Here is a 26,416-nt window from a genome sequence, read left to right on the forward strand (position 1 = left end):
GACGACTGAAATGCAGATTCTGAGGCGGGCTTCTTGGATCGCAGCAAATCACTCGGATCTGCGTTTTGCTTGTATTCTTCAAACTCGACCGCTGTCACCTGGGAATCGGCAATCCTTGAGCCCTTCTGAAAGCACTCTTCTGCCTTTTTCCGATCACCGGTGACAGTAATCACCCCTTTGGGACCGGGCATCTTCAGTTTGAGGTACACGTAATATGGTCGAGCCATGAACCGTGCATAAGCTGGTCTCCCCAAAATTGCATGATACGCACTCTGAAAATCCACGACCTCAAATGTCAACTTCTCTTTGCGGAAATGTTTCGAATCACCAAACACCACGTCCAAAGCTATTTGGCCGAGTGACTCAGCTTTCTTTCCTGGTATGACTCCATGAAAGCTCATGTTGCTGGTGCTCAGTCGGGACATCGGAATGCCCATTCCTTTCAGTGTGTCTGCATACAACAGATTCAGCCCGCTACCACCGTCCATCAGCACCTTTGTCAGTCGAGTGCCTTCGACAACTGGATCGACCACCAAAGCTTGCCTCCCAGGGGTGGCAATATGAGTCGGGTGATCAGATTAGTCGAATGTGATGGGTGTTTGGGACCATTTCAGATAACTTGCTTTTGCTGGGGCAACCATGTTCACCTCACGGTTAATGACTTTCAGTCGACTCTTGCTTTTCACATCCGCAAAGATCATCAGAGTGGAGTTAATATGCGGATATCCTTCCTCACTGTCCTCCTTGTCCTCGGCCTTCTCCGACTCCTTTTCCTTGTCTTTAGACTGTTTTCCCTGAAACTGCTGGATCAGGAGTCGACATTGGCGTGTGGTATGCTTTGGGTAAATGATATTGCCCTCTTCGTCTTTCTTCGTGTGGATGTGACACGGCATACCCATCACGTCGTTCCCTTCTTTATCCTTTACCTTCTTAGGGTTCCAGGATCCTTTTGGTTTCCCTTTAAATTTTCCTTGAGTCACGGCCAGAGCCTCTCCAGGAGCTGCTGGTTCAGCCTTCCGCTTCTATTTCCGACTGGTGTTTCCCTTCTCCGACTGACTCGGTTTGTACTTGCCGCTTCGGAGTCGGTCTTCTTCTTTACCGTTGGCGTACTTAGTAGCAATCTCCATCATCCGACTCAGGGTCATGTCTCCGGTTCGACCAAATTTCAGACTCAGTTCTCTGTTCTTGACGCCGTCCTTGAAGACGCAGACTGCTTGATGATCAGACACATTCTCCACAGTATGGTGCAAAGTGATCCATCTCTGAATATAATCCCTGAGAGTCTCATTGGTCTTCTGCACACAGACTTGCAGCTCCGTCAATCCAGCCGGTCGCTTGCAAGTTCCTTCAAACGTTCTGACGAACACTCGGGACAGATCTTTCCAAGTGTGAATGCTACCAGGAGGTAACTGATTCAACCACGCTCTGGCAGAACCTTCCAACATGAGGGGTAAATGTTTCATGGCCACCTCGTTGTTCCCACCACCGATCTGAACTGCCACTCGGTAATCTTCAAGCCAAGTCTCAGGCTTAGACTCACCGGTGAACTTGCTGACTCCTGTTGCCAACCTGAAATTGGGGGGGATCATCGCGGCTCTGACAGCTCTGCTGAAACACTCCGGACCGGTAACATGCACTGGCTGCTCGTGGGCGCATCTCTGTCGGGTCCATCCCGATGGGCTCTGTTCCGGTCGACCAAGCCTTGCACGATAATGGATCGCGCGTCGAAGCCTGGTTCTCTGAGGTCGACTGGAGATCTTCGCCCCACACTGAGCTGACGCCTGTCGTCTTGCCGCCGAGGAACGTAAGACCCTACCCTCGGAGGGGAAACGGGCACTCGACGCCTGTCATCTCGGTTGTGTCGGTCTCCGTACTGGTCCCGCCGGTTCTCGCGCCCTTCTCGCCGCGGAGGCGATCTGGGACTGTGAGCCGACTGAACCGTATTCGCAGCGACGGATCGACTGTGAATTCTGTTGCGCGACTGCGACACGGCTGAATTCTGGTCTCCTGCTGCCCGGAGCAAATCCCTGATCTGCATCAAGCCTCTGCCAGCTTCCGACTGAGAGGGCTGGATGGACTCTGCTATGCGGGTCGCAGCTGCTAAATTCTGGATTGGGGTTCGATATACCTGAGTCGGCGGGAAGAGTTGACGTCGATTGGTGTCGGGAACTTGTTTTCGCGCACGCTCGTCGAGTGCTCGCTGAAGATTCTCCAAGCGAGCACGTTCGGCCAAATTGGCCAATCGTGCCTCCTCCAAGGCACGAGCCTCGGGGGTTTCTCCTGCGATGGGAGTATGCAGGGCATCCATATTCCTGCGGCGAAGTTCCTCTCTTTGCAGAGAGTCGAGTGGCTCAGGCTGGTACTCTTCGTGGCCTCGTGCGGGGTCGTCTCCGTCGCCTGCCCGACCATCGTGGGCGAAGCCAGGCGGACTGCGAGGCCCGTAGGCCATTAGGATTTCCGCCGCTGGATCACTGCTATCACATTCGGATGCAGTCCCTATGGAGCCAGTCGATAGATCGAACAGGCCGTAGAGAAATTCGTTGGGCTCGATCGCCGCAACTTGAGTGGTGGCCGTCTGGCGAGCCACCGCGTGCCTCACCCACCGCTGAAGCCTCGGCCGCCCGGAGCGCTTGCGCTGGCGGGAGACCGGGAGGGTGGTCGATAAGGGAGTCAACCGATACGGGGTCGACGGTTGCCGCAGCAGGACGCCGCAGACATAGGCGCGAAAGTGCGTCGCCCTGCGGACGGGGAGCGCATCGACGTCGAGTGGAGCCTCCTGGAGCCAGGCGGAGCCGTCGGCGACGAAGGTGAGAGCGCCGAGGCGGACCTCGTGTCCCTCAACCAAAACTCCAGCAGCCACCATGATGAAAGTACTCGGAAGAATTGCAACTTCTCCACAAAATAGCTAAAACACCGGGCCCCACGGTGGGCGCCAACTGTCGTGGTTCTAGGTCTGACAGTAGAGTGGGGGGTTGGTAAGGAGAGGCAAGGTCCTAGCTATGGAGAAGTTGTAGACGCAAGGGATGTACGAGTTCAGGCCCTTCTCGGAGGAAGTAAAAGCCCTACGTCTCGGAGCCCGGAGGCGGTCGAGTGGATTGCGTGTATATGTGTTACAGGGGTCCGAACCCTTCTACCTGTGGAGGGGGGTGGCTTATATAGAGTGCGCCAGGACCCAGCCCACCCACGTAATGAAGGGTTTAAGGTACATAAAGTCTGGGGCGTTACTGTTAACGTCCCACATAAAGGGTCTTAATTACCATAAAGTCTACTTAATTACAGACCGTTGCAGTTCAGAGTGCTTCTTGACCTTCTGGTGGTCGAGTGAGTCTTCGTGGTCGAGTCCTTCTAGTCAGTCGAGTGAGCTCCGTCACGGTCGACTGGAAGGTGATCTTTTCTAAAGGTGTCCTTGGGCGGGATACTTAGATCAGGTCTGTGACCCTACCCTAGGTACATGACTCCATCAAACGACGGTGGCCTGTGACTGGACAAGACACCAGCTATGTACGCCGGCATCGCCACGGTGGTGGCCTTCATGGGACCCCAAGCGGCGGTGGCCTCTCATGTTCTACTTCTCCTTGATGATGGCGGCTGGCGCGGACGTGCTGGCCACTGTTTCATCCATCTCCGTGATGTTGGCTTCTTTCTCCGCCAGCAGGGCGCGGTACACGTACGTTGACGGCGAATGGAGGTCGCGGGCACGGGAGGAGCGTATGACACAGCTCCATCCACGACAGCCACGATACCTGTGCTGTCGTGCTCCCCCGGTCCCGGCTTGGAGCAACTCGCCCGTCCTCGGCGAGCTGGCTTGGAGCGACGAGTTGTTGAACGATACGCCGGCTTGGAGCTTCTTCATGCGTGAGCCGGTTTGCGGCGGGCTGGGGCGTCAAGGGTGATGGAGCAGAGAGTTGCCTGGCTCGTATCCGGCGGGTCAAAAGGCCACCCAGCCGGCTTTTATGCCGGAGAACTCCTCTTCCCGCTGGCCGGATGCCATGGAGATTATGGAGAAAATGATGTAAATAGGAGATGGGAGCGGAGTGTGGTGCAATTTTTGCCCGGTGTCTGGCATCGTTTAAATACCAGACGGACGGCTGGATTCAACCGGCTTTGTGTTTAATGACGGGTGACTCACGAACGGACATGTGGCCGGAGTAGATTTCTCGGCATGTGTGTGGGTTTTAATAGAGGAAGGCGGGCAGTCTGTGGCCGTTCGAATGCAGCGAGGAGCCGTGTTCGGTCAGGCGAGCAGCGGGTGGTGCACTCTCAGCTGGCGTGCCGCTTCAATGCCGGCAGTGAGAGGTCGAATCCATCTCCGCCATCATCCTATCCGGTCAAATTGTGGGCATCAATGCTGGCCGTTGCATGCTCTGAGCTGGTATGAATGCGACGCGGGCGTTCGATGAAAAGCGCGGGAGAGGCTGGTTGAATTTTTTGTGGGCCAAGGCGGTCAGGAGTGGACTTGACAGCGGTTCGGATGCCCGCAAAGCCCCTCCTAATTTGTCTCTGGTTTGCGGAGAAAAACGCGTCTGGACCACCTGGCAAACCGATACAGGACTGCGTTGGATGACACAACACGTCCGAACAATGTGGTCCAGACATATTCGGTCTGTTTGAGGGTCGGCATTGGAGATGCCCTTAGAACTAATTTGCATTGCGTTGGCATAGTAGCACCATAGCTCCTCCTGCAACGCAAGCTCATGTAGGAAGATGCAGAGTTTGGCGATGTAGGGGCTGTTTGGTTCTAGGCCTTGCATTGTAACGTAGACGCAACTAAGCTTTCGTGGTAGACCGAAACATGTTGTATGAAATGTTCAGTTTCGCATAGTAGGCTAGTGGTATAGTACACCTTTACATGTGTATCTTGTTCTTCGGGTCTTGCATAATGGGTCGGTTGTGTTGCCAACACACGTCTGGTGCAAAAATAGCGAGTATTACAAACGACCAACGTGGGAGGGTTTCATGGATATATAACTACTATTCCCTTCGTCCCAAAATTCTTGTCTTAAATTTATTTAGATACGGGTGTAACTAATACTAAAACATGACTTGACACATCCTATTTAAACAAATTTTGGGACGGAGGGAGTATGTTTATCCCGGAGAACATCCAGAGATAAAATCTGAAGAAGCGTTTGATTACATCTGTAGTATACATGTGGAGTAGTTGAATTAACTCGTTTGCTTTTGCTAGCAATAATTGCCTGAGTTGGGAGTTCACATCCGGATACGAGTGTCTTTTCTTCTTCAGCAAGCGTCGGTAGTGAAGACAATACATAGTATATGCATGTTAAAGTGGAACGCGTCTTGGTAACAATGCATATTTTACGTCTCTTTGCCCGTTAATGCTGGGTAAAGTGAAGGCGTTTCTCTTGCTGACCGCCGAGAATGCCGGATATCCATCCATCCATCTGACCGCCGAGATAAGCATCCCTTCCCCGCCGCCCCACATGTCTCCTCCAACAAAGGAGGAAGCATGGGAAGGCATTATGGTGGCACCGAGGCCCGTTCCTTCCGGGCCAGACCCTATACACCATCGTCCTCCCGCCCCGGCTCCCCACAGGCCCCCTCCATCAACGGAGGAGGCGAGGGAAGGTGTCATGGTGGCACCGAGGCCCGTTCCTTCCGGGCCAAACCCTATACACCATCGTCCTCCCCACAGGCCTCCTTCATCAACGGAGGAGGCGAGGGAAGGTGTCATGGTGGCACCGAGGCCTGTTCCTTCCGGGCCAAACCCTATACACCATCGTCCTCCCCACGGGCCTCCTCCATCAACGGAGGAGGTGAGGGAAGGTTTCATGGTGGCACCAAGGCCGGTTCCTTCTGGTTCGAACCCTATACATCACTTTCCCGCCCCGGCGCCGAAACCCCACCATCATCATCGATGTTATGCCCCACCGCCTGCATCAACAGAGGAGGCATGGGAAGGCGATATCATGACGCCGAGGCCGGTTCCTTCTGGATCGAAGTCCATACATAATCAGCCCACCCTAACTCTGCAATCCAACCATCATCGACGACGCAAGGCCCCACCGCCGGCATCGATGGAGAAGGCGAGGGAAGCCGACAACATGTCACCATGGAGGCCACTTCCTGTTTCGGGACCGAACCCAAACCACAACCACCACCCCAAGGCACCGGGTCCTCCTCATGAGTAACGATTGCCCTTGTGGCGACACATGCGCCTTTTACATTTAGTTACACCAGAAGCACTAGCAAATAAGAGATAAATTACTACACCGGTTAAATAATGGGCGTGTAACCTGGATTGTTATCTTTGATGCTTGTATTGGCACTCCATTTCGCCATGTCTGAATATTATCGAGTGATAACATGCAAGGTGCTTTTTTTTGAGAGGGTTACTTTTTTTTTGAGACAATTGAGAGGGTTACTATAATAAACAACATTTTGGGCGTCATCAAGGGCCCATTCTCGAGTTGCCCATATCCATATATTGGGCCCGTCCATCCCAGCCCGGCCCAGCGGAACCCAATCGGCAGCAGAAATCCAAACGTTATCCGCTTCAAAGCCGAGCGGCGTCGCCACCCCTCTCCAGCCAAACCCACACCCCTCCTCCGCTCCGCTCGCTCGCTCTCCTTCCCCTCCCCCATGGCGGCCTTCGCCTCCACCTCCCCCTCGCCGGCGATCTCCGCCTCGGCCTGGCGCATGGACTCCCTCCGCGCCGCGCTCCCGGCGCTCCGCCCCTCCCCGTCGGCGGCCGTCCGGCCTCGCAGGCAGGCGGCCTCCGCCGCCCCGTTCCTCCGGAGCTCCTTCGTCTCCACGTCCCCCTCCTCGTCCTCCGTCTCCCCCGCCCCCATGTCCTCCGCGGCCTCGGCGTCGCTCGCCTTCTCGTACACCTCCTCGTTCTCCGGTGAGACCTCCTCGTTTTCCGGCCCTTACGTTTGAGCCCGATTGTGGCCGTAAATGCTGCTTATTTACGCACAGTTTCAGTTTGGACACTCGAGTGTCACAAATGCTAAAATTCACCAGCCGCCAATCCAAAAAATTCTTCAACTGGACAAGCTGCATATTATTCATTCTCCGTGGCCACCTGGGTTCCATATTGTAGTATCAGGGGCACATCGTTTATTTATTTACTTTCTGATGACCTTTCAGATGGTCTGTAGCTTTAGAATTGGGTTTCAGTGTTCAAGGATGCTCAACTCATTAAATCCTCAACAATGTATTGAACAATTGACAATTTCTCTCGTTTTTTGTAAGAGTATTTATCCTATTATCCATTTCGTTACTCGTGTCATATATGTATTGGAGCATACGTTGGCAATTTGTTTGGCAGTTACAAATACTAGGAGATAACAATGAACCAAACAGATGGCAAATTGGGTACTTATTTTGACCAACAGATTCCTCGACATTTGCACCCATTGTATTGTGGCTCTGTTCCTTTCACTTTCTCCATCTGTTTAACAACGATGATGCTTGAATGCATTGTGGTGCTTCAAATTGTGATGCTGCCATTTTATCCCTTGTGGTCATGAGCAAAAAAAAGGAAGTCATAATTAATATAAACTGGTTTAGCTGTATTTTGGAAACGCTTTTAACATGGACTTGTGGAATCGGAAGGGCAGAAGAGCTTTGAATGGTGAAGTAACTTGTCGTTCCATGCATAATTGTTTATCTTGCTAATTAAGCGAACAAATATTATCATGAATAGAAAAATGGTTTTATCACCTTAAATTTGCCTAAAAGCTAGTTTTCCTTAGTATGTCAAATATCACCTAACTGATTGACCACACCATACAAATCTCAAACAATATAAGTATGTCCTGGAGAAATTAAAAGCTTCGGTTGTTACATGCCAAATATGTCAGATCAGTCTTAAAGGTCTTGAGCCAGTCACGCTAAAGATAAGATTAGGATGTTTTTTGAGACTTTCCTATGAATTTCACAATGAAAACATTCACTGACCTTTCTCAAAACATTGCAGTGGAATCGAGCTTTGCTCACCGACTGTTTGGCATTGATGTCCGTGGAAGGATATTGGCGATGAGGCACGGGAAGCGCATTCCTAGGCTCAACAGGCCCGCAGATCAGCGGAAAGCACTCCTGCGTGGGCTGACCACACAGCTGCTGAAGCACGGGAGGATAAAGACTACCAAGCCAAGGGCAAAGGCGATGAGGAAGTGGGTTGACAAGATGATCACGATGGCGAAGGATGGATCTCTTCACAAGAGGAGGCAGGCCCTGGGGTATATCTATGAGAAGCACATAGTCCATGCATTGTTTGCTGAGGTTCCAGACAGGTATGGGGAAAGAGATGGGGGCTACACAAGGATCATCCCGACATTCCCAAGGCGGGGAGATAATGCACCTATGGCTTACATCGAACTTGTCTAGGTGAAGTGAATCCCTTTTATAGTATCACCAAATTGTCATTATTTTTCATTCTTGAAATAGACTGTTTCATTATCTTGACTCTGTACATGTTAGTTTTTCTCAAGTGTTATTTATTAAGGACATGATTTAGAGAATCGCTATATGTGTTTGATAGGCAGTAAAAGAACACGGAACTGTATTTAGAAACACTAATTGCGAAAATACATGGTCTGCTAAAAGTCTGTTTGCTTACATAGTGTATTTCAGAGTTTTGCTGGTAACGACAATCCTTCTAATTCATGTATTCGTATCTGCAGAGAATCATCCATTGGTTGCAGTCCATCCATCGACGCTGCTCAAGCCGGGTGTCTGCGAATCGCCTTTTGAACTTGTGTTTTCATATGTTATTTTGTAACAACAAAGTGTAGATCATGTCGCGGAATTTTTGAACAAACGAATATCATCCTGTGACTGCAAGATCAGTGTGCTATACTAGTATATTTTGGAATGGCTCCTTACTTCAACCTGTTTTCTTTTGCGCTCTTCATCCTGGGAACTGTTCATGACATTGTTGGCGTGCGATCATGTAGTTGAGCATGCGAATAATGCTGCACTCCTAGGAAAGATCGATCTTTATCGTGTGATGTTGAGAACGGCGTTTCGGTGCCCGGGTGCATCTGCACCCGGTCAAAAAAAAATTCGTAAAAAATTCTAAAAAAAATTTGGGTGATAGACAATTTGATGCGTGAGGTACACTCCAATTTTCAAAACATTTGGACTTCTGTGCAGCTCTCAGCAAAAAAGACAAATCAGACTTGAACAGTATATGAACAGTACATATTTTTACAGACCTCCGATTTGTCTTTTTTGCTGAGAGCTGCACAGAAGTCCAAATGTTTTGAAAATTGGAGCGTACCTCACGCATCAAATTGTCCACCACCCAAAAAAAATTTGGAATTTTTTGAATTTTTCTTGTATTTATTTTGATTTTTTTCGTAAGCACAGGTGCAGATGAGCTCGGGCTCAGATTTGAATTTTCCTGTGATGTCTCCCTTTGTTGATAGTTAAGCTAAAGAGTTACATGGTACATGATACATACATAAGGACTTGACCACACTAGTAAACATCAAGTCAGGATGGCCGAGTGGTCTAAGGCGCCAGACTCAAGTTCTGGTCCTCTTACGAGGGCGTGGGTTCGAACCCCACTTCTGACATACATTTTTTTCCTTTTTTACTTAATATTATTTTGCCTTTTCCATTATGAATTTATTTATTTATGTCACGAACACGATCTCCATCTTCTTCAGTTCATAATATGCATTATGAATTTACATGATGTTTCATCTGAATTTTTTTTTCTTCTCCCACTGTCAATTCTCGATCTTGGCTGTACACCTAGTCAGACCCCAGCCGTGCATGCAGTGACCACAAACGTACGGCTGAGATGAATCTGTCAGAGGAGGAGGCGTGTAAGTGTAACTAAACCGTACTGGGGGTAGATATCTTTGTCACGTCGTTTCTTGGAGCGTTGCAGTTGTACGAGATTCATGCAGATGCAGGCAGGCAGGCAGGCAGGCAAAAGCGATCTGCAGCATTCGATGCGCAGCACGAGAGGAGGCCGGCGCCGGCACCGGCAGCAGTCACGCCGGCACCGATCTGCAGCCGGCTGACTGGGCCGGCGGGGTGGGTGGTGCGTGCCAACCGCGCGCCGCACGGACGAGACGGGAGCGTGCGCGCGCGCGTGTAGTGTGGCGTACGCATGCGCTGGTGAGTGTACGTATACGTATGCACGTACGGTGTATAGCTAGCTAGCTGCTCGAGCCACTGCCGGCCTGCGTACGTGATGGCTAGTATAAAAGCACAGTAGAGGCTGCCCCCCATGCCAATGCCATGCCGCCCGCGTACCACGTACTGGTCAGTGTAAACACAGCAGTGTCGCCTGCGCCCCGTGCACGGCACGAGGGCGCAACGTGCGCTGCCTCCCCTCCCCGGCGGCAATAAACATCCATCCCTCTCCAACCATCCATCTACAAGATTCTACAGGGGGATCCTATGCCCGTGTCCCAAATCTCTGCTATGCTATGCCACGATCGCATCATCATTCATGATTTTTTTTACTTGGATCCAAGGCCAGCGGCGCCCCAAAAGAAAAGACCGAAAATGCATCTCGTAATCTAATCAGAAATTCCACCTCATCGACCATGGCAACATGTTAGAATCACCACCATGAAGCTAAAGCCTGTTTTAGAGCGTGTGAAAATATAGTTAAATAGTAGGAGTACGATCTCAATTTTCAAGCGCAAGGATTTAAGAAGTACTACTGCTACTTGTGTTAAAATTTGTTCTTGGGTTTGTTTGGCTCCTCTCCTTGTGGAGCAGATCATTGGTGGGCGCATGTGGAAGCTGACGGGCGAGGAAGCATGGCACTCAAAAGGGCCAACACAAAAGTCGACGCTAGGAATCAGACACGGCATCCTGCCCTGCTGCCTACCTGGCTTCTCTCTATCTTGGGGCAAAAAAGTGCATGTGAAAGGACGTGGTTCACCTCATACTACTGACTTATTACTACCTGACAGGCTCCACGTTCACCTGTTTGCCAAATCCAGCGCACAGCAAAAAACAGCACGCACAACAGAGCAAAAGTTAGACAGGAAAGCGCAGAAAGAATCACTTGAAATGAACAGTATGGAGAGAACGTGTGCGTGATAACCAGATCACAGCATAGCTCGCGGCATCTCCTTGTAGGAAAAGTAACTGATCGCACGCACTAGTTCTACTAGTTGATTGCTAGTGCTCTTGTTTTCTTAGCGTTTAATTGTTTTCTCTCGTTCGCTAGTGTGGTCCATGATTATGTGCTCCCACTTCTGTCAAGGGAAACGATAGATAAAGCGGAGTCGCTGGCCCGATTCATCCGTAGAGCGTACGCGCAATGAATGGGGGGCACGGTGAGTGGTGGATTGTCTCGATTCATCCGCCTTGGAGATGTACATACCAGAAATTATTGGCTGGCCCCTAAAAAAAAAGAAATTATTGGCTGGAGCGTCTTCCGCAGGGAAAAAAAATAGTACTAGCCACCCCCACAAAAAACAAAGCCTCGTCTTCCGCAGGGTTTCTCTGCCTCCCACGAACGCCGCCGCCGGTCCGCCTCGTCTTCAATTTGCGGCGCGGTGGGTCCCGGTCCTGGTTGGCGGGAGGGCTTCCTTTTTAGATGTTTGTTCGAGTTTGTGTCCACTTCAGGAGAATGAGGCGCCTCCCAGAAGTGGAATAAGGTTTAACCTCGCCTAGTCCCATCCCGATGGTGCGTCTAGCACCGTTGGTGGGCGTGTGGAGGTGTGTCTCCGGCGGATCCGTCCTTGATGGATTTGCGCTGATATGGTCATAGTTTATCTACAGTCGTGTGTCTTTAGGTTGGATCTTTCTAATCTACGCTACTCTTCGACGACGGCGGTTGTTATTCTCGTGTGTTAGTCTTACAAGGCCTTTGCACGACGACTTTACGACTGTCTAGTACAAAATTTTTTGCCCGGTTCCACCGAGGGAGTGGCGATGACGATGGCGCGTTTTCGGCTCGCTTCAGTGCCTATAGTTTTCGCTCGGTGGTCTATGGATCTGGATGTAATTTTATTATTTCTGATGTTCATTGAACTACCATGATTAAAGATGAATAAATCAAAAGTTTTCTGAAAAAATGTATTTCACATATAAGATCAGATTGATCAATATTTATTGATCGGCGCTGGCTAATAAGGATTATCCTTTTTACACCGCACGCTTGCTTGGCTTTTCACTTGTTTAAAACAAATAGTGGACCCTCCATTTTTTAAACTAAAATATTACAACTTAAGTTCACATTACTACTTCAAATTGTTATTTTCGCAAAAGGCCAAAGGCCAAAGACCATATCCTATATGCCTAAAACAGTGATTCCCACTACTTCTAATTATCTCGACATGTGTGCTTTCACATCATCAATTCTTTTTTAGCCATTTACTAGCTTGATCCACTATTATCTGTCCGATGTAAGCACAAGAATCATCTACCATGCAACATGTATTAGTGCATTCTTAGTGAGTTTCAAATCATATTTCTTCCACATCAACATGCATAAGAAAAGACCGATTACTACCAAACCATGCATAGAGAAAAAAACCTACCTCGGCATGCAAAATATTCACTAGATTTTTCATTGTACTATGCTACATATTTTACAATTATCCAATAATCAAACATAGTAAATCACATGTATTTTTAGCTTTTGTTCTCATATTCTTACTTAAAGTATTCATGATCCATGCAATCAAATCGCATCGAAAATTTGTGCAAAACATTCCGCAGCAACTTGCATGGTATCATCTAGTGGTTCTAAAAGAGGCAGTTCTATGTGTACTGGGGGGAGGGGGGGCACTGCCCCCGGCCTTTGACCAAATTGTGAAGGAAAAAAATTAGGAGGGTTTAGGTGAGGGGGAAAAAATAGTCTTTGCCCCTACCAAACACTCATATCCCCCCCCCCCAATTCCCCGAGGAAATTAGTCTGGCTCTGCCGGTGCTAAACTGGGACCTAATTTGTGTGAGATCTAGCTTGGCTAAGTTCCGGAATTTGTAAAAGAAGTTGTTGTTGCCTATTTGTCCAGCCATGTTATGTAATGGAACACAGTGTGTTCCTTTAAAAAAAATCATCTAGATTAGCCGAGTTGTTTCTACTTGTACACAGATATGAGCAACCCGAATTGAACGGGTCGACCCCGCCTAGCACGGACACACCTTTCTCCCTGCACAACTTCTACGGGTCCAACAACCACTTGGGCTCGAAGGTCACGGACCCTTCCAAGGCATGGATCTGGAAGACGGCCTCCATGTCAGCATGTGCACCCAGTGATCTCCTTCACCCCACCGGTGTTCATGTGCACTCCAACCAACTAGACTCTTTTGCTCCTCAGTGTCTCTATCTCCTCAACCGGCCATTGTTGCAGCTGCTTCCCGTCGCCGTTCAGCCAAACCTTCCTTGGAATAATCTATATGTGCACATCATAGGCGATTGTATAAGTGGAGACCTTTTACAATACATCATCAACTATCCAACCATACGCAGGAAAAAAATCACCTCAACATGCGAACATTCACTGGAATTTCAATTCTACCATGCTACATATTTTACAACTACCAAATAATCAAACACAATAAGTCAAATGTATTTTTAGGTTTAGTTCTCATATTGTTACTTCAAATATTCATGTTGCATGCAATCAAACCGTATTGAAATGTATTGCAAAATATTCCGCAACAACGTGAGAGGTATCATCTAGTGGTTCTAGACTACTGAGGCGAAACTATGTGTAGTCGGGGGGGGGGGGGCATTGCCCCCAGCCTTTGATCAAATTGTGAAGGAAAAAATTAGGATGGTTTAGCTTGGGGGGAAATAGTCTTTGTCCCACACCAGTGATCTCCTTCACCCCACCGATGTTCATGTGCACTCCAACCAACTGACGACCGACTCTTTTGCTCCTCAGTGTCTCTACCTCCTCAATTGGCCACGGTCGCAGCTGCTCCCCGTCGCCATGCAGCCACAACTGACAGTCTGCATGTGCACGCCATATGCAATTATATAAGTAGGGACCTTTTACAGTACATCAAACTATCCAACCATGCATAGGAAAAAACACCTCAACATGTGAATTTTCACTAGAATTTCCATTCTACTATGCTACATATTTTACAACTATCCAATAATCAAACACAATAAGTCGCATGCATTTTTAATTTTAGTTATCTTATCGTTACTTCAAATATTCATCTTCCATGCAATTAGATTGTATTGAAATGTATTGTAAAATATTTCGCAACAACGTGCATGGTATCATTTACTATATTAAGGAACACGAACCCTTAATAAAATACCCTTACAAAAATTGGAAAGTGCATTCAAATCCTTAGGGTGTCGAAGTACCAATCTTATTAATGCAAGCTCGAACGTTACGTGGTAAAGTAGGTCACCGCATTATTTGAAAAATATGGAGCATGTCAATTTTCTAAGAAGATTGAGCATGATGATTATTTGTTGAATTAGTAGGGAAAAAGATCACCATTGGACACGGTAAAACCTCTTGCAACCCGAGCAAGCGATTTGATTGGTTTTCAACTATTGCACTCAAGAGTGGACGTGGATACAAATTGATACTTGAGATCGAAGATGACACATTATCTTTGTGTAACACCGGTTCATAGGACATGAAGTTTGTGCTCGCGAGCTCCTATGCTCCCTACAAACAGTAAAATCTTATTTTAAAAAAGTTTAAAAATCAACAAAAAATCATTTTTTTTAGCAAACATCAACAAATTCTCAACATGTGTGAAATTTTTCATGAAGAAACAATATTCCAAAATGAAACTTTGTTTTTAGGGAGCATTTCGGAACATCTTTTATTCATGAAACTTTGCGCGCATGTAGAAGATTCGTCAATGTTTGTTTCTACTATATTCTTTTTGTCGAATTTACTGTCCAATGAGGATGCATATGAGCTCGCGAGAAGGGCACTTCCGCGATTCAGGAGTCATTTAATTTTTATTTCTTATTAAACACATGGAGCATGTAAACTATCCGTTGAGCTTTTTTACTCATGGTTATTCGTGGACTTATTTAAATCTAGATTTTTTTGCGAGGATAAATCTAGAAATTTCTAACAAATAAACTATCCTCATATGGGTAGGGGCATGTGTGTGCGCGCGTCACAGTGACGAGTGTATGCACGTGTTTATGAGCAACTCTGATCGTGCTATATGCTAAAAAAAGAATAAACCATTCACTTCCAACAATACACATATAAACCCTCATGTGTCCGAGCAAAAGTCTCCGATAATCACCACGTGTTTTCGTCCACCGCATTCGAGAGCGGGTCTAGCCATCAAAAAAGAAATACTCGCAGCCGAATACGACACCTTGTTTTATTCTAACATAACACCGTCCCATTAATCCTTTAGTTTTCTTTTCTAATTTGTTGGCGTTGGGCCGGTGCAATGTAATCCATCGTCGTCGTCGATTGTAATTATAAGATGTACTCCCTCTGTAAATTAATATAAAAACATTTAGATTACTAATGTAGTGATTCAAATGCTCTTATATTAGTTTACAGAGGGAGTATGTATGTATAGAACTAGCTCATCACATCACAACTAGCTCGAACACGCCAGTGATCCCCACTATGTTGCCGATAAGGCCGAACTTGCTCTATAGCTTGTGCGCTGACGGCGACGGCCATGTTTTGCACAAACCAACCAACTGCCGACGATCCCATACGGGAAACAGCAGCATCACGAAATACGGGTGGATGGAGCGAATTCGTGGGCCGCTGCTGGACACGAGGTTAGCAGCTGAAACAGTGATTAGAAAGTGTTCCTGTCGCGTGCTTGGACAAATGCATACTCCCATTTATGTATGTGGGCTATTACATACGTGTTTTTTTACTTGTATTTGTGTACGGTCTTGGTCAGTAGGGGGGCCATGCCCACTAAATGCGTGAAAGCCAGATTTTTTTGGGGGAGATGATAAAAGAGCCACCTGCATGTTGGATGGGGAATTAAATTTAGGTTTGGGAAAAATGGAGAAAAGGCTGGATTTGGAATTGACTCCAGCCTACGAAATGGACAGTTTGGAAGAAAGAGTGTGACATGGGGACATTGGCTTGCCCAACTTTGCGAGGTATTTCGATCACCACACTTGAGAGGGAGGGGCCCCCACTAACATGTGTCTCATGTTTATTAGATGCTAATTCTTTCTTTTCTTTTAATTTTAATAATTTCTTAGCACATTGAAACAATAGGGTTTTTAGCTGTTGACACCTGGACAGCCACATTTTACTTTCCTGCACTAATAAAGGAAAATAATTAGTAGATTTATTGCAGGGAATTAATTAGTTGATTTTGGATGTTGCATATATTTGCCTCAAAGGGTTTGTAGGGAAATACAGGCTGGACATTAGCACTCTAAATATATTTAAAAAGGGATGTGATTCGACGCGTTAAATTTTTTAATGAGTGATAACCATGATAAATTCAAGAAAATCTTGTTTTTTGGGGTATTTATTAAGTAGGTAACGTGATTATATTTTTAAATCATATTGGTCGTGATCAATAAGTTTCTGCAGCCATATCCACAAGAAACGAGTACAACTAGGGAAAGGCGTCCTTTTCCCTGGGATGACAAAGTCTGTATGCCACATTGACTAATTCCTTTCTTTTTGGTGATGGAACAAGGATTTTACATGTTTGAAAAATATCACATATGCATGTCACTGTAATCATGTAACTATGTCTTTGTGTGTCATTCTTCCATAGGAACACCTAAACTATACATATGAAAAACAAAATCTTCACATATGGTGGCAAAATAACCAAAACACTATATGCAAAATATATTGTTTTCATGTGTGATCTATAAGAAATGGCAACAACACAATTTCCTATAAGAAAACCAGCAAAAATCAAGATTAGATAGGTAAACATATTTTGCAATGGTGCTTCTATCTTTACATCCTGGGAGTGATTTGTCAACATGGCAAGGACATTTTATGATATACGTGGAAGTGTCTATACCACCCAGACGCTCCGCAGACATTTCAAAGGAGAAAATGATTTCTGAATAAACCACAAAACTACCGGTGTCCATTAAAACAACGTTGTTGATTTGAAATATAACGAAGAGCCCCTTTTCAATGGTAGTATGTCTTATTTCAAATATCAAAAATAAACACATCGACACGACGAAAACAAGCTACGGAAACGTGTGGCGACAGCTGCACCGCTCGGACCTTTCGCCGAAAGAATAAAACGGCTTACACAAAAGCCACAAAAAACTTGGTGTTATCATGCACAGTCCAGACACAGACACGATGTGACTCACAAAAAAAATGGAAAAGACCTATTTTGCTCCCCCATTTTGTTGCTGCGAGAAAATTGTGGCTTTTGATAAAGCCTTTCCAACGGGGGGCGCCGTGCTGGCGCGTTGCAATTGCAACCTAGCGGGCGAGAGAGAGAGAGAGAAAAGGGTTCCAGAGCGGCAGCCCCCCAACCCTCGCCCCCCCTCTCTCTCTCCCCCCTACGCTGGCTGCTGCCGCTGCAGCCTAAAGCAGCGAGCCTTTCCACCTCTCCTCGCCACCCACACACCACCGCCACCACCCCGCCTCGGCCTCGGCTGCGGCGCCCTGCACGTGTCTCCGCCTCGCCGGAGCGGGAGCGGCCGCCGCCGCCGCCGCCATGTCCGGGCTCTACGGCCAGCAGGGCTTCTCCCCTTCCAGGAACCTGTCCCCCCAGATTAGAAGCAACCCAGATGTCGATAGGTAGAGGCGGCGCCTGGATTTTCCTTGGCTTCTTTGCTTGCTTCTTGGCCAATTCGTGGTGGCAAGATTGCTTTTTTATTTATTTATCGCGTGTGCTGTTTTTTCTTTTCTTTTCCTGTTGGGTTGGGTTTGCTTGATGAATGGGGATGGTGATGTGATTGCTCTGTGATTAATGGTTTTGTGCAGCCAGTACCTGGCCGAGCTGCTCGCCGAGCACCAGAAGCTGGGGCCTTTCATGCAGGTGCTGCCCATATGCAGCAAGCTGCTGAGCCAAGGTGAGATCTCCTGATCTCCCCCTTTTTACTGTTCTCTCTGCAGGCTGATGTGATTTTCCTCTGTTCATGCACGGGAGTGGTGTTGCTCTGCAGCCATGGATAGGGAAGTACATACATGGCTGAAGGGCTTGGATAGCGCCCGCTTTAGATTAGATGGCATTCGTTGCTGCTGCTTGCTTCGTATGGTCTCTGGTGCATTCACTGCTTGGATGACACTCTGTTTTCGTTTTGTACATGCTGCGATGTTTTCATTCGTCGGGGCGAGATTAGATGATTGCAGTTATGCGCGATAGTGTTGATCAATCCTTCTGCTGCAATCTATGTTTGCAATGAGGTAGATCAATCTTCTTCTTGACTGACATATGGTGGTTGATTGCTGTTGGAAACTTGTCTGGTATCTTAGCAAATCATCTCATCATTGGTGAGAACCATATGTCTGATTTAGGGTTCATCTTTTTTTTTTTGTGTGTGTGTGGTTTATTTAGGGTTCATCTTAACTGTACTATGTAAAAAGCAGTGCTTAAGTTTGTGGATTGTGTATACACTGGACAACACTAAATGCTGTATATGAACATCGACATATGTATATCGCTGTCAAATAAATCAATGACATTATCAACCAGAGAGTTGGTGAGATATCCTGCAGCCTTGCTCATTTCCATCCTCACTACATATAAACATCTTTTGATATAACTATATGAAGTTCTTCTGCAAACTGGGCTGATTATAGGAATACTTCACTTGATACTCAGCCTCTTTCTATAGGGCATGCTTAGACCATCCGAGTCTTTTTTCTGCGCGCAGCACACATGCTTGGATCATGATTTATGGGATTTTCTTTATCTCACATATTAGCCTGAGGGATTTACTATCTTCAGTGAGGCTATCCAGAATTCTTTTGTTTAAATGGTGGTGTTTGACCAAAATTTACATCGACTGCATCACACTCTAATGTCTCTTGGTTAGACCAGCCTGTAGAACGAACTATACGCTGGCCATCAGCATGTTGTATGTATATTAGGCAAGTATATCTAAGGAACGGTTGATGTTTTTATGAGGATTGAGAAAGGAATGGTTTGTGTCATGGACCTACTGTGAATGATCATACGAATATGTTGGATCTGGTTCCCATGTGCATATGCTTTTTGATATCTGCCTTTGGCCAGTCAGTGTTTATCCATTGTATGATTATGTCGTGCCTTGGTTGTGAAAAATAACCTAATATCGATGTACAAAATTCTGATTATAATCAATAGCCTATCCATTTCTTTTGATTTAAATTCTCACCTGACCTTCTTGTTACTCAGAGATTATGCGGGTGTCAAACTCTGCACACAACCCTGGGTTCAGTGATTTCGATAGACATCGATTCAGAAGTCCTAGTCCAATGTCTTCACCAAATCCAAGATCCAATCTCTCTGGCAATGGGTTCAGTCCTTGGAATGGACTACACCAAGAGGTACACATTCATTCATTACATATTTATTTGTTAAGGAAGAAACAAAATATGTTTACAATCCAGTAGATCATGCTATTGCACTTCTATACTCCAAGAAGGTGCATGCTTCACTGTGGGAGTATTAGCCATTATTTTCTATAAAATGGACCCTGTAGATACATAAGTTATAGTGAACTTTTGGGTATGATATATGATACTATGATAGATTGATAATACTATGTAAATGTGGGTTTCTTTGGTGAGAAATATTGTCTGTTATTCATGTTGTGCACATTCTTCCAAATATTTTTATTTCATAAAGCAATACTGATGAATTGTTTGTGCTTGCCATTTTTAACTATTCCAAAGAGATTAGGCTTTCCTCAAGGAAACAGTATGGATTGGCAAGGAGCGCCACCAAGCCCTAGCTCTCATGTCATGAAGAAGATTCTACGCTTGGAGGTCCCAGTTGATTCTTATCCAAGTGTATGCTGCCTCTAACTTGTGCATTTTTAATTTTACACAGGATGATGCTTGATCCATTTTCGATCCCTTTGCTGATAAAGTTTTTACTTTCATGACAGTTCAATTTTGTGGGACGTATTCTAGGACCTAGAGGTAATTCTCTAAAGCGGGTAGAAGCATCTACTGGTTGTCGTGTTTTCATCAGAGGAAAGGGTTCCATCAAAGATCCTGGGAAGGTAACCAAAGTTTGCAATGTTTGATCTGCACCCCTTAAGTTAACTTACTAGTGCTTCTTCAGTTATTTGATCATCATTACGACACATAGTTATAGCAATATAGTTTTGCTTTAGCATTTTACATTTTTTCGAAGTATGCAAATTGGGTTGCATAGTAAGTTGAGTAAGTTTACTGGAATCGTCTTCCAGTTCTAGGGATCTCATCCATAACCATGTTTGGCTTTTCATAACCCTAACATTGGATTATGTGTTCTAACTTTCTCCTGGAACTCCCTACCCTTTTTCTAATCCATAATTATGTAACTGCGAGCTAATAGTTTTTCTTCATGATAACTTTACTTTTACACCGAGGTGCAATATATTTCTATTCTGTCCAGTTTACCTGCCAACTTTCTTTTTGTTCCTCATAAATTTGTTTTCCTGTTTCGCTATTTATACCTGTAGTTTCCATTGCTTGTTTTTCTGCCTCTCGGCCTTGTGTTTCTCCTACGTTGCTAAGAGCTTAAGTTTTACATATTTTCTTCTTTATTTCTTCCAGGAGGACAAGCTACGAGGAAAACCAGGCTATGAGCATCTGAGCGAACAACTTCATATCTTGATAGAGGCTGAGTTCCCAGCCAATATTATTGATGCCAGATTGAGACATGCACAGGAAATTCTAGAGGAACTGCTAAAGCCAGTGGTAAGTGATTAATGTTTCCATGTACATATTCGCTTTCTGGAGAAAGCCAATGAAATACTCAGTTATCCTTTTATGGTTTATAATACCATGAAAATTCTTTTTAATAAAATAATAATTGATAATGTGAGGAATCACGTATAAAATGTTGCTTGCACCTTCTCTAGTGCTAGTGGTTTTTTCTTGAATTTGGATTATTACCGTTATTGATCTCTCTTGATTGGTTCCCTTTATATTTTGTGGAGTACATTTTCATTTCTCATTTATTATCTGTAACTTGTGTTTACTTACAATTGCACATGCATACCATGGCTGCTTGCTTGTCCAAGAATGATTTTTTGTTTACAGACGGCTAGCACTCTGGACATGCCTCACTCACAAAGCCATGTTGGTTTCTGCTGCAGGATGAGACACAGGATATCTACAAGAGGCAACAGCTCAGGGAGCTGGCGATGCTAAACTCAACCCTGCGAGAGGACAGCCCTCATCCGGGGAGCGTCTCCCCATTCAGCAACGGTGGCATGAAGCGTGCGAAAACAGGCCAGTAGGGAAGGAGCCACCCCTCATCGTTACCGGTATTGTCCAGGTGCCTTATGTGCCCCCCAATGGGGACGCCATGTCTCCGGGCAACGTTTGCCGCGGGCGCACTTGAAGGAAGCGACGCCCTGCATTTCGCTAGACGAGTCAGTATGAGTCTGCGGTCTCTCCTGCGGACAAGGAGAAACCGCTGGGACAATGGAAGTAGTAGTGGTCCTGGGCCCGTGGGTCGGCCCAGCTTTGGTTGCTGTAAGGTCCTAGAACATTCGCTTTATTTGTTAATTGACTGTTAACCCTAGTAATGTGGTGCTATGATGGTAGGTGATGCCGATGACAGACAGACTAGAGAGGCCCGAGTATGTGAGCTTTCATGTTTTCCTTTTTCACCCCCTGTTAGGCGTCGGAACTTCCTTGTATATTATCCACCCTTCTGCATTATGGAGTCGCGGATAATAATAAAAAGGGTATAAGGATCATCAGCTTGTGCCTTGTGGAGTTGTCGTGTCTGGTTCAGACCGTGGAGGGTTCGAATCGACAATGTCGAAGTCTGGTTTTTAATGTCATCAGTGTTCATGGATCTTTGTGGTTTATATTGTTGAACTTCATGATGAATTTGTGGCAATTTTGGGTTGAGGCATGTTTGTTTGCGTCTGCTTGGCATAATGGATGGGATGCTGCTGCTGCTGCTCGGGCTCACGTGGGAGACGTTTACCGTGGTAATTCTGCATTATTGTTATTTGTAGATACAAATGTGGTAATTCTGCACTATTGTTGTTTGGAAGATACAGATGCATATATGTGCAGGAAAATGCATTCAGTGGAAAAATATCAGCCTAAGAATTTTCAAACATTGGACTAAACAAGATCTAGCTTCGTACTTGCTGGAGTGGCGTTGGCCAGCCATTTCCCCCAGCTTGAGCTTTACTTTTCCTGCGACCATGAAGGTGAATGCTGGACTTCTTCTGGCCCCAGTCACCTCAAGATCACATGCTGAATTCCCCGGAGACAAATCTTAGAATAACACAAAATAGATAGTACCCCCTCTGTAAAGAAATATAAGAGCATTCATTTCTTTATGGAGGGAGTATTTGATAGTACCGTAGTGAAAAGTTACGCATAAGTTGGAAAGACTCCAAATCTTTCTACCAAGATGAACATTGTTCCACATCCATGTGCACCAAACACAGAAGAAAAGGCTGTGTGTTTCTATATGTCAGAGTTGAAGATGAAAAGAGAATGCCTGCATTTAAGACTGCTAATATTAGAACAGCATCATATTGGAACATACAACTGGATAAAGCAAATGACAGGATTCTACTATCATAACATTACTGCCATTTAAGGTTCATACTATATATTCCACCAAGCCATTCAATAAGAGATATTGTCACGCCATGGTAGGACATGACATAAAAACAGAGCATACAAAGGCCTAACTGAAAATAACTGAATCTGGACATGGACATATCAGATAAATATCATTTAACAATACTGATGTAACTGGCAGAAGCACATTTTGTGCACATTCTGTTCTGAAGAATAATTTAAACAGTTCCCCACTAACTTTCAGACTGATCCAAGATGAAAGCTACATATCTCATTTAAGCTCTAAGGATCATCAACTTGTGCCTTAAAGGTGTTTTGTTCAGTCTCGGAACTTTCGAATTCCGCAAGTGTGTTCATGGATCGTGGCGGTTTTTACTCCCTCCGTCCCAAATTACTTGTCACAGGAATTGATGTATCTAGACGTAGTCTTAGTTCTAGATACATCCATTTTTATCCATTTCCGCGACAAGTAATTCGGAATGGAGGCAGTATTAGAGGATTACGGATTCATGACAATTTTCTGGGTTCAGGCATGTTTGCTTGTCTCTGCTTGGCATCATGGATGGGCTATGCTGGTGCACGGTACCACCTGGGCAACGTTTGCCATGGTAATGCCATATTGTTGTTTTGAAGATGAGACACATATGCAGATTTTATTTTATACCTTGAACATGCTCGGCAAAAATGAGAATCGATTGTGGATCCTGTGAAAAGGATCAGCCTAAGAAGTTTCCAAACATTTGACTGTGGGTTAGGACTGTTGAAATTTTAAGATAGATTTGTCGTGTTTGAGTAAATGCTTGACTGAAATGGTTGTATCCAGCCTTTCTTTTTGTTTCCGGCTTGCCTTTCCTGTGACCATGACAGTGAACACCGGGCACCTCAAGATCACACGCTGAATTTGCATTCATAAGCACTTGCTTTTTATTGTGACTATATATCAGATAAAGTACTACTCCCTCCGTCCCGAAATACTTGTCGGGGGAATGGATGTATCTAGACGTATTTTAGTTCTAGATACATCCATTTTTATGCATTTCTCCGACGAGTATTTCCGGACGGAGGGAGTATATATTAACGGAATAATTGTTGGATAAAACTCTGTCTGGCCAATCAAAATACTCTTTATATGGCCGGACTAAATTGGATTCCTTATTTCTAGTAGGTGTTGACAGTACCATGTAGCTGCATCTACAGAACACCAAGTGGTGATGAAAAAGTTATTGCACCGGTGCAAGCAGCTAGATTTAACTTAATCAGTTGATAAGTTGTTCAGACCTCAGACTGATCACATGAGCTTTGTTACCCAGACTTGCGAGGCAAGCAGTTTTTACACCACACAGAAATACTAGGTAACTGCCGTGGCAAAACAGTTGGGCATAAGTTGGACAAGACTGCAAATCTTTCTATCAAAATGAGTATTTTTCCACTTCCATGTGCACCAGTACAATAGAAAAGGCTGTGTGTTTCTACTCCCTCCGTCCGGAAATACTTGTCATCAAAATGAATGTATCTAGAACTAAAATGCATCTATATACATCTATTTCAATGACAAGTATTTTCGGACGGAGGGAGTACATGTTAGAACTGTCAAAAAAAAAAAAGAGAGAATATCAGAACCTATGACCACACAAATTAGAACAGTATCAGATTGAAGCTACAGAACTGATGGAGCAAAGAGAATTTCAGATTGAAGCTACAGAACAGTATCAGCATGAGAGCTCACAGAGGCCTAAACTGAAAATAACTGAACCTGGACATGGAAACACTAGAAAAGTCATTTTAACACTACTGGTCTGCTCTGAAGAAGAATTCACAAAGGTGAGCACTGGAATGGTTGCTGCAATTCACAATAAACATCATGCAGTTCAGCAAATACTTGCTGGAATGGTTGTATCCACAGCTTTATTTTCGTCTGTTCCCAGCTTGAGCTTAACTTTCCTGTGACCAAAGGTGAAAACTGACATCTTATAGAGTATGGACCCGGACACCTCACGCGGTGAATTCGTATTCAGAAGAACTTAATTTTGATTGTTATTTTGTACTGTATCTCCTAAACCACATATTAATGGAATAAAAAAAGTTGGCCAAAACATGCCTGACCAATCAAAATACGCTTAATATACTGGGACTGGAGGAGTACTTACTAAATTGGATTCAGTATTTCTAGTGAATGGACCACATGTGCGGCTGTTACAGTACTACTCCCTCGGTTCGGAATTACTCGTTCAAGAAATGAATGTATCTAGATGTATTTTAGTTGTAGATACAATGATACATCCATTTTTATGACAAGTAATTCCGAACGGAGGGAGTAGACAGTACTTGTGGCTGCATAACACCAAGTAGTCATGACTAACTTACTGTACCGTCACAAACTAGTTCTGTTGATGAGATTGTTCAGTCCCTCCGATTGATGACGCGTCACACAGAAATAGGTAGGTGAAGCAAAAGCAGTTAGGCACAAGTTGGGCAGACTCCAAAGGCAGGTGTAGCAAGTCACTGAAGCTGCATCCATTCTATGGAAATGTATATAAAAGGAGAACATCTGAACTTGATGAACACACAAACAAATTAAAACAGCATCGTTCTATGGCATATCAAGTTGCTCTGTACCAGGTGATCTTCTCAAGATCATCTTTAGTATATTGATCTAACAATTATGGGGAAAACTGCCGTTTAATTCGTATACGGAAGTAGTACTTATTTTTTGGTGTGATCTCCTCATCAGTCATCACATGCATAAGCTATATAGCATAGTAAAAGCGTAACTGTTGGTCAAAACTTTGTCTGGGTAATCAAAATATGCTTCATATATCCTGACAGAGGGAGTAATTACTAAATTGGATTCTTTATTTCTAGCAAGTACTTGCAGCTGCATCAATAGTAGAACACAGCTAGTCAGAATAACCATCATGCAAGTACAAGCACGATTAGTTGTCAGATAGCCATATTGGTGACACAAGCAGAATAACCATCATACAGAAATAGGTGACTGCAGTAGCAGCACAGTTTAGGCATAAGTTCGACACAGGATCCAGCGTCGTTCCATATGCACCAACACAACAGAGAAGTTGATAAAAGGAGAACATCTGAACTTAAGAAAACCACAAATATTAGGACAGCATCAGATTGAAACGACGGTGCCACCGACTTAAGCTGCAAAACTGGATGAAACAAACTGCCAAGTTCTACTATCATAGCATTATACTGTCATCAAGATTCATACACTACCCGGGATATATAGTGACACCATGGTGACATAAAGGCTTTAACTGAAATTAACTGAATCTGGACATGGACACATCAGACAAATCATTTAACAATACTGATATAACTCGCAGAAGCACATTTGTTCTGAAGAAGAAGGATTCAAAAAGACCATCGTTCTAAAAAGAAAAGAACATCTCAAATTCTTAACTGCTACCACTTCATGGGTGATTGCCATACTTTTCCCCACTAACTTTCTTATCAAACCAAGATGAAAGCTACATATCTCGTTTAAGGTATAAGGATCATCAGCTAGCTTGTACCTTAAGGTGTTTGGTTCGTTCTCGGACCTTTCGAATTGACAATGTAGCAACCCAGTTCTTAATGTTGTAAGTGTTTGTGGATCGTGGCAGTTTATATTTAGAGGACTGTATGTCTGTATGAGTTCATGACAATTTTGGGTCCAGGCATGTTTGTTTGTCTCAGGTTGGCATCATAGATGGGATATGCTGCTGCGGGAAATCACCTGGGCGACGTTTGCCATGGTAATGCCGTATTGTTGTTTCGAAGATAGAGACACATTTGCAGAT

General features: G+C 45.1%; 2 protein-coding genes and 1 non-coding gene across 3 annotated transcripts; all 3 read left to right on the forward strand.

The window, feature by feature from the left end:
• Positions 1–6,539: 6,539 nt before the first annotated feature.
• Positions 6,540–8,855, forward strand: LOC119312453 (50S ribosomal protein L17, chloroplastic-like). Its single transcript, XM_037588176.1, has 3 exons — positions 6,540–6,865; positions 7,943–8,352; positions 8,649–8,855. The coding sequence occupies exons 1-2, from the start codon at positions 6,604–6,606 to the stop codon at positions 8,350–8,352; spliced, it is 672 nt and encodes a 223-aa protein (XP_037444073.1). The 5' UTR covers positions 6,540–6,603; the 3' UTR covers positions 8,649–8,855.
• A 606-nt stretch (positions 8,856–9,461) lies between these two features.
• On the forward strand, positions 9,462–9,545 carry TRNAL-CAA. Its single transcript has one exon. It is a non-coding gene; the product is annotated as a tRNA-Leu (tRNA).
• Positions 9,546–17,382: 7,837 nt separating this feature from the next.
• LOC119312454 (KH domain-containing protein SPIN1) lies at positions 17,383–21,902 on the forward strand. Its single transcript, XM_037588177.1, has 7 exons — positions 17,383–17,660; positions 17,847–17,935; positions 19,243–19,394; positions 19,743–19,859; positions 19,958–20,074; positions 20,613–20,756; positions 21,158–21,902. The coding sequence occupies exons 1-7, from the start codon at positions 17,578–17,580 to the stop codon at positions 21,299–21,301; spliced, it is 846 nt and encodes a 281-aa protein (XP_037444074.1). The 5' UTR covers positions 17,383–17,577; the 3' UTR covers positions 21,302–21,902.
• The last annotated feature ends 4,514 nt before the right edge of the window (positions 21,903–26,416 follow it).

Source organism: Triticum dicoccoides, chromosome 5B (genome assembly GCF_002162155.2).
Source record: "Triticum dicoccoides isolate Atlit2015 ecotype Zavitan chromosome 5B, WEW_v2.0, whole genome shotgun sequence".
Lineage (NCBI taxonomy): Eukaryota > Viridiplantae > Streptophyta > Magnoliopsida > Poales > Poaceae > Triticum > Triticum dicoccoides.

What these genes read in the sequence shown, in the direction of transcription:
- LOC119312453 (XM_037588176.1), top strand. Translation starts at nt 6,604, where the DNA reads ATGGCGGCCTTCGCCTCCACCTCCCCCTCGCCGGCGATCTCCGCCTCG. An exon ending in GTACACCTCCTCGTTCTCCG is followed by an intron (nt 6,866 to 7,942) that starts GTGAGACCTCCT and finishes AAAACATTGCAG; the next exon opens with TGGAATCGAGCTTTGCTCAC.
- LOC119312454 (XM_037588177.1), top strand. Translation starts at nt 17,578, where the DNA reads ATGTCCGGGCTCTACGGCCAGCAGGGCTTCTCCCCTTCCAGGAACCTG. An exon ending in CAGTTGATTCTTATCCAAGT is followed by an intron (nt 19,860 to 19,957) that starts GTATGCTGCCTC and finishes CTTTCATGACAG; the next exon opens with TTCAATTTTGTGGGACGTAT. An exon ending in CCATCAAAGATCCTGGGAAG is followed by an intron (nt 20,075 to 20,612) that starts GTAACCAAAGTT and finishes TATTTCTTCCAG; the next exon opens with GAGGACAAGCTACGAGGAAA.